We start from the raw sequence: 9,085 nt of genomic DNA, 5'->3' as shown, positions 1-9,085 counted from the left end.
GTGCAACTGAAACCTGAGTGTCTTTTTGGTCAGCTGAAAGCAGTTTTGGCACAAACTTGGCAGACACATGTCTCATACCCAAATCTTCAGTGATAATGAACTGAACTGAACCGTAACTAATCTGCACATCCTCTGATAACTCACAGATGGTGATTTGATGATTTTCTTCTCACAATTGCATGCACATCTGCAATATTTTTCTCAGTTCTGCTGGTTGTAGGTCTCTCAGAACATTCGTCAAAATTGACATTTTTTCAGCTATCTTGGAAATGTCTGAACCACTCATACACTTCTGTGCAGCTCATACATTCCTCTCCATACACTTTTTGCAACTTTGCATAAGCCTCTGAGCAGGTATCGTTATGACAACTTTTTCTGTCATGGTCAATGCAGTGATCACATGCTACATACCTTCCTTCCAAGCACTGCTGTAAACAGCAGAAGTGAGCTAGAACGTTAAAACTTAGTGTACATGAACAGCAGAGTTCAAGGTCAATCTTTGCCAAGTGGCTTCACTCTGCATGCTTTAGCTTCATTACTATGGCAACAGTCCAGATACTTATTGATCAGACCTCGTATGAGAAAAACTAACTTATTAGACATGGTATTCTAAAGATCAGATTGCACTCTGTTTTCAAGTTAGTCCAAAATCACTATTTCTTCACTGAGCACCATTATAGGGGTTTTACATAGAAATGTTTATATATGACAGTCCATGACTATTGAAAACTTTGAAGTAAATAATATTATCGTTGTTGCTATTTGTATACCTTTTACTTCCTTGACAGCTTTATCTCCTTGCGTTAATTTCTGAATCATTTGAGACTTTTTTCATTGCAGTTTTATTCATCTCAGGAATAACTTCCCTATACCCTGACTTCTCTACTCTGACCCTTCTTGAAGACTTTCGTTAATCATCTTCATATTCTTCCAACCACTGCAATGAGTATCATGCAAATAAGATTTAATAATAGTTAAATTAAAATGTTCCTCATCTTAAGGGAAAATGATTTCCTTCACCATCTTTTCAATTTTTATAACAGAGCATTGGCTCTACATATCTTCAGTTCTATCAGACGTTTCCAATAATCAGAACTGTGTTAAAAAATTTGAATTTTGTTGTTTAGCTCTGAGCAATAAATATTCTTTCTGTGTTACACATGCTACATAACTTGGGTACTAATTATCTGATGAGTGCCAACTAGAATGACTGACCTTAGCAAAAAATGTTTCACCTCTATCTTCTCAAAGACAGTTAACCAGGTAACTGCTACACTATTCCAAAGTATGTCTCTCTACATCTTTCATGCAACAAATGTTTATAATCCCCAAACTGCCAAGTGATTCACTCACAGATGTACTATTGCTATACTTCAAAAATATCACTATAACTCCCACAGAAAGTCACCCTCCTACCACACATACCAGATCACCTTAAGATAATCAAAGAAAACCTTTGTGTATCACCCAGCCTCTTTCCAAAATTGTAATCTTCAGTCTTAGTACAAAAGAGGACCCTGTATGTAACTGTCCTACTATTTATATCCATTGTTTCTGCTGCCCATTTTTCATCAAAGCCACTTTGCATGCACATATATGTCTCATGCACAACTCCTCCAGAGCCACCGTAAAGAGAGCATTTATGTGATGGTTTGACCTGCAAGAAATACCAGCAAAAATCTCAAATCACACCCTACTGTCTTAAAAAGATGTTTCTTTCATTCTCCTCAAATTGTGTGCTCCTATGCTAGCTCTTATTCTTACCAAGCTAATCAATTTTTCCTTTTCAGTAGAGTCTAACTTAAACTTGTGGAACTTTAACAGTGTGCCCTACCTCATCACCTTCAGTCTATTTTTTCTTCAATGACTGCCTATACAGCTTGTGTAGACCTTGTCTGGGATTTAGATTTAGATCTTATTTTTTTAGTCATACATCAAACATCACATGTACACATATACGACATTGCAAAAACCCGATCCCAGTTGTATAACTTTATTCTGAGACACCATGAGCTACATCCAAAATAAAACCATGTTTTTGCCTTTTCTGCTACCACTCTAATAGCTTTGGCTCAACAGAAGTAACATGCTAAATACCATATATACTTGAACCTACTTGGTGAACTTGCCTCTCTTCCTTTGATGATCTCTAATAGGTCTCATCACCTAAACTCTGCACAAAACACTTTCCAATCCTTCTTGCACCTATCTAGAACACCCTCCCATTCCATATTTTTCCCACCTCAACCAACTGAAACATTTCTAGTTAAGCATCAACTACACCAGTTTTGGAGAGATTGCAAAAATCAAAGCAGCTCTCTTTTCTCTCAGTAAATAATAAATATACTGTAGACCACCTAGAGAGCCTCTGAATGGTCACTTGACCTATTAAATAAAGCAGTCAAATTTCTCTCAACACCCTGCTTTTTTAAATAAGAACAGATTAGATATGGTGATCGTGGATAGAATACTATTGATTATAGGTCTAATCATTGAAGGTTGATTAGTGGCTAAACGACAATAATAAAATTACTTTAAGATAGAATCAATTAACTATAATAATAACGTTGAAAATGAAATAACAACACAATATACTTTCCAACTACTCTGTTGGCCCTTTTATGTGGCTGATGCTAACTTTTAGGGGTCTGGTTCAGTATTTAAATGTAGACATCTATGTATATAAGCTTGAACAGAACACCTATTTTTTTTTTCTGTTTACTTGACTGACCATTAGTTACCTGCTTATCTCAGTTTGTTTTACTAACAATAAAATCAAAACGGTACTTTAGTGACACATTTGAAAGTCAAGGAACGCAGAACTTTAACTCAGCTATTTGGGGCCAAATTATGTTACATGAAAGTGTAAACATATATTATGTTCTTAAATCCTAACGTAATGCAGTTGTTATTTTCTTAGATGTCTTTCAAAATACAGGTTTAGTACCATGTTTTTAGGCAAAAATTTCTACTTAAGAAACATTTTCAATCTTTGAATACTTCCATTTTGTTATTATTCATGCATAGCTGTTCACCATTACTAGATATCTTTTCTTTGCCGACAACTATCAATTTGCTGCTCATCAACTGAATAAATACAATGACAAGACTATTATCCAGTTAAATACTCATTTATAAGCAGTCATACTTATTTAACTCCTCTTTAGTTTGATAGTAATGTCTTTTTATTATGTTCTTTCTGAATTGAATCTTTCCCTTTAAACAATATCAGATTTTCAAACAGTGGGAGCCCAGCTGCTTACTCACTCAGTCTGTGTAGGAGAGGGAACTTGTCTATTCCCTCACTAAATACCTTGATATTCAAGAGAAAATGGAGACAAAGCTATGTAAATACAACTAGAAACAACCAATAATGTTGTTAATTATAAATTCATCATAAAACATCTCTAGCCTCGTTGTCATGTTGCTGTAGGATTTCTAGTTAAAGATTAAACTGACAAGGAAGAGGAGAGCGTACTACTTGTGTGATGACATTGGCCAGATAGAATATCTCATTTTAACATAGCTCATCTGTAATATCAAATGGATCAGATGTTTTAAGATATGAAAGAACATTCCAAGATTCATGAAAGTTATTTTGAACATCATTATTACATTATGTTCATACAACTTACACTGTCTGATGTTTCTGTGTCTATGTGTGTATATGATTCTTTTAAAATATGCATTGTGAATTCTCAAAAGTTCCTTCACAAAAGACAAGTAAAATGCTTCAGCAAAAACCTATACTATTGTATCAATGGTTTTTATATCACTTCTAGCATCTAGTAAAGCATTGTTCCTTGTCTTTATGTTTTGTTTATCCTTCTATTATTTTAGTGAAATGTTGAATAAATATATATCTCTTCAGATTTAGTTATTATCTCTAAACACTGTACCACCATGAGTGTAAATATGACTGAAAATGTCACCAAATTAGTTGAATCAATAAATATATTAATTTGTTTAACTATTCAATTGCTGTAATATTTCAAAATCTCACTTTTCTCCCCATTATACATAAAATATTTTAGTATTTATTACCATTTTTCATTTGCTGATCAGAAATTAGCTGTCTTGTTTCAGTAATTTAAACTTATAATTGTAAATATCCACTGTATATTAAAATGTTTCTGCCACATTGAAATCTATGATTATGTCCTGTTTCACTTTTACTATATCTATATATCCTTAGATTTTTGTTCAAAATATATTATTTATTTTTCATTTGAATTGTTTAAATTTTAAAATATTTTCATATATTAGACAGCAAGTGCAAATTAAGATTTCTTTCAAATTTTGAAGTTGCTAAGTTCTTAAATTTTTTTTTCTTACTTTTTTCAGACAACAGTTGTTAATTGTTTGAGCTGCTATTAAAATGTCTTTTGATCTCAGACAAAATAACAGCACTTTGAAATAAAAACTTCCTTTGTCTTTGAAATTAGATTGCTCCATTTTCAATGTTTCACTTCAAAGAATTTTATTAACAACCTAAATTTTTGTCTATTTCTTTCCTTTGTTTTTTTTTCCTCCTTTAATCTTGATTTTTGTTTAAAATTATATTTTCTTTCTATTTTAGTGTGATGCCAAAATGGTTTTAGATGTCATAGGTAGAATGGAAGATACTGAACCATTTTCAGATGAACTATTACAAGCTATGAAACGACTGTGGGCAGACACAGGAGTTCAAGAGTGTTTCGGGAGATCAAATGAATATCAATTAAATGATTCTGCTAAATAGTAAGTGTTTAATTAATCAAATCTCCAATGTCCAACATAAAATTATTATCATGATGATAATGCTTTCAGTTTCATCATATTATGGATTAAATTTTATTTCTGTTGTGAAAAGCCTGTTGCTGTAGCTAATTTGCAATTCAAATATTTTGTCAATATTGTTTCTTTTCTTTACACTTGTGTCTACATGTGTTTTTAGTAGAAAGTGGGTTATACATCTTTAGATTGTATACCTGACTTTCTACTATAAAATTAAAGAAATTGACGGAACGCTGAACTCCAGACTAAACAAATCAAACAACATTTATTTAGGTGGTAAAACATACATATCTTTAGTTATACATCTTTAGAGGTGAGAATAACGAGCTGTCGAGTATAGATGTCTTGCTTGGTTACTGAAACTGCTTAACCCTTTCTTTACCATATTTATTTTGAGATGCTCTGTGTTTCTTTTAATTACTTTTAAATATAACAAAGAATTTAGTAAGATAATTTAGTTATTGTTAGTGTTAGAAACATAAATTGTGACTAAAGTTTGGTGGAAGAATTTAATTCAAAACTTATGAAAACAAAACATTTGTACTACACAGCCAGAGGTGGTTTCAGCCGGGTTGGTACTGAAAGGGTTAAAGAACCATCCAAATTAATATTATCTCAATGTTATCGACTATTTTAAGTGAATTTTATCTTCCTGCTACCCAAACAACACAAGGCAGGTATGGAGTGATCCAAGCCACTAACATATCTGCTAACTTATTAACATATTCTGTTGACATTCTACAGACATGAACTATTTCAATGTATTACTTACTACATATTAGTTTGACTTAAGTCAAATGAAGTAGTGATATTAATCAGCTAGTAAACAGTTTGTCAGCCTGACAAGGCAGGGTATACTCTGTCTTGTCATATGCCTTTATCATAAGGTTTCTCCTTTTGAATTAATTACTTTTATAAAAATATCACTATTTCTACTCACTAGAATGACATTCCTTATTTCACTTCACTCTTAGTATGATATTGTCTATTTTGCAGTACTAATTCTACATAGGTTACTGTATTTATCACCATATTAACTACACATAGGTTGTTGTCTACATCACAGTAGTAACTATATATAGGTTGTATATATCATAGTACTAACTGAATATATCAGTTACTGTCTTTATCATTATGCTACCTCTACGTATTTAGTAATATGTTGTGTAGTTATGGTGCAGCAATTAAAATTATATTTATAAACCAACATCACATTTCCCTTGGAATGTACAACATTACTATCAGTGTATGCAATTGTTATGAAAGACGAAGGTTGTAGCAGAGTTAGTGAATACTGGTACATATACAGTAATATGTATTGTCCACTAATGAGACTCTTCATGGAATGGATGACATCCAAAAGAGAAAATCATACATTAGACATTCCAAAAATAATGCATGGATCTCTTCCAATGAAAATGGTGTACTTTTGACTTGATAATCACCTTGAAAATAGTTATGTGATATCTGGTAAGCACAAGCAATGATACAGTCTGTACTTATAATATAGTCATAATATCAATCCTGTGTACTAGAAACAATCTAGTATAGACTGTAGTATGCAGACAACTTACTCTACTGTAATTTGACTGTTTGTAAAGCTTGTCAGTACAGAAGGATGAGAAAAATCAGCCTAAACTTCCTATTAAAATATCATAATTAGATTATACATGAAATAATCTAAGGAATTGCTTGATCAGTCAGTCTGTTCTTGGTGTAGAGTCTGTCTGTAGTACTGCTGTAGAGTCAAGTGTTTTGTCACAGTTGTAATACAGAATTTGCTGGTTTAAACCATAATAAAGGAATTGAATTTACAAACACATAATTTTTTTGTTTGCTACAGTTTAAATATAAACTTTGGCTTTGTAACAGATTAATTACGCATCAGTTGTCTATAACAATACTATGTATATGTTATTATCTTTGCATATAACAGTACTAACTGTTGCTGTACAATACTAAGTATACATAGTTTATTGTATGGATCACAGTACTAACTATACATATATTACTGTCTATAACATGTAGGTTGTTATATACAACCCAGTACTTAACTATAGATAAGTTACTATTCATATGAGTTTCAACAGTACTTAAGTTAGTCTGTATGTGTATATATGTGTGTGTGTGTGTGTATATATATATATATATATATATATATATATATATATACATATATACATATATATAAGTGGCAATTCAGGCTGTTCGGGCTTAGCCCAAGTATAAATTTAGTATGTAATTGCAGCCAATAACTCAGGCTCCTTTTTTTGAGCCTGGTTGTAGTTCATTTATTTTCATTCAGCATCTGGCAGTGTCTTAGAAGTGCCCTGTGTCAAAAAAGTATTATTCATACCAGACATTCTCTCGACATCATTCACACGAGTTACAGCCCGAGTTGTTATGTATAATCACAAAAATTAAAAGTAATTCAAATTCAATGTTTTCTTGAAACAATAAATTTCTATAGAGATTAGGATTTAAATTCCACTCTATGAATATTGTTAAAGGAACAGAAATTTATCCACCAACTCGGACTAATACAAACAAGCCTAGTAGGTGTAAAAAAAACTAACTGGCATTTCTTGTCAAGAGTATAGGCAACAGTCAGATCGCTGATGTTTGTTGTGCATTCCGCAGTCGTTATTTGATTGCTGTTATTCTGTGCGTCTGTGTGTAAAGATTAGTTGTGTTTTGCAGGGTTGCTTTATTTTAACCCTTAACTTAGAAATGGAGAATGACATTGTGCTAGATATAAAAAATAAGCCATTTGGAGCTAGAAATAAAGCAGAAAAACATGAATTTCTTCGAGCAGGCATGTGTCTTAATCGAAATCTGTGATGAGCCTGAGTGATGTTAATGACCCGGAGTCACCTCTGATATACATATATATATATATATGTAAATGATACTGTCCATATTGTAGTACTAACTGTACATATTAGTAACCTATATAATAGTACAAACTATACATTATTGTTACAACCATACAAAAAACATAATGTCTTGATCGTAATTGTAATGTCAATTGTTATTTTAATATTATTGCATGTTTTGAGTTCTTGCATGTAATTTGGTGTTTTTAAGTTGGATACTTAATTGATGTAATAGCTTGTAATGTATTGGGCCATTTGAAAAATTTGGGAAATGATGAAACCCTTGACACTTACAATACAGTCATGTCAGTTCGTCCCCAGAAGAAACTGATAAATGCTAAAAGTGTCAAATTCATATCACAGCATCAGCATCTAACTAAATCTGTCTATTGTTATTCCAAGATTATTTGAATCAACTTGTTTTGTAAATTTTATAAAATTGAAGGTAAAAGTCAGGATGCAGAAGATGAAATTCATAGATGGCATGCAATCAGCTGTATCATATTAGAATATCTTTAAAGTTGATTCAAAGCTTAATGCTTGCACTGATTTCATTTACCAGCATGGTAATATTTCTAAATTTCAAATGAGACAAAAAAAGATTCTTTGCATTTGGTAATGCTTCTATTGTACGTGAATAAAAAGAATCATTTAAAGTAGTATGCAAAGCTATGACAAAACATTGAGAAAATTCAAAAGAATGATCTAAAATAAACTACAATGATCAGTGTAAAATTCAGGATGTTAACTGATTTAACTTCAGAATTTCCTGATAGATTTGAATACACCAAAATTAAGAAAGTGTGATCACAAACTAAAATAATCTAAAGGATCACTTATTGAAATTTTGGGAACCTTTGATGCATTAATAAAAAATTATAAGAGTAGAAGTTTTGAATGTTACTTTTGCTGATTTAAAAATTAATAAAAATATGGCTTATTTGGTATGGGTGTGATTAATATTGATATCTCAATTTAATTGATGAAATTGAATCTCCAGCACAATTTGGGAGATTAAGAGCTTTTACAGCTAACATTCTTCTCAACAAAGATAGGGAGCCATGTTAGTTTGAGGCAAGACCATTGCCAATAAACTTTAATCTATTAGTCATAGCAAAACTGATGTTACTAATTAATGAAGATATTGTAAAAGAGGTTTCCATTAGAAGTTAATGGGCTTTCTTTTAATGCAATAGAGATCTCAAGATATGTATAGACATTATTAAGGTTGTTAACCAACTCTAAATATTAAATCAGTATATTGTTCTCCTTTTGACATGAAATATTTAACTGGAAGTGGACATGTCAATATCAGATAGAAATATGTTCAGAGGCAAGGAAATTTCTAAAGCAATGGGTCTTTAGGACATGTCTTCTATATGGAATTAGAAGAGCCAGTTGAACATGTTCTTGGAAATAACATTGATAATGTT

The 9,085-nt window shown here is 31.7% G+C and overlaps 1 protein-coding gene across 2 annotated transcripts in view; it reads left to right on the top strand.

Moving 5' to 3' along the window:
• The window catches only part of LOC106882189 (guanine nucleotide-binding protein G(o) subunit alpha), a 128,307-nt gene that overhangs the window by 99,013 nt on the left and 20,209 nt on the right, over positions 1–9,085 (top strand). For both annotated transcript variants that reach the window (XM_014932780.2, XM_014932788.2), the window contains one exon: positions 4,580–4,740. In XM_014932780.2, coding sequence (XP_014788266.1) covers positions 4,580–4,740 — 161 coding nt within the window. The remainder of the gene's footprint in view (positions 1–4,579; positions 4,741–9,085) is intronic.

Source organism: Octopus bimaculoides, chromosome 1, assembly GCF_001194135.2.
Source record: "Octopus bimaculoides isolate UCB-OBI-ISO-001 chromosome 1, ASM119413v2, whole genome shotgun sequence".
Classification (NCBI taxonomy): Eukaryota; Metazoa; Mollusca; class Cephalopoda; order Octopoda; family Octopodidae; genus Octopus; species Octopus bimaculoides.
The sequence above is the reverse complement of the archived record's forward strand: the minus strand, read 5'-3'. Positions and strand labels throughout refer to the sequence as shown.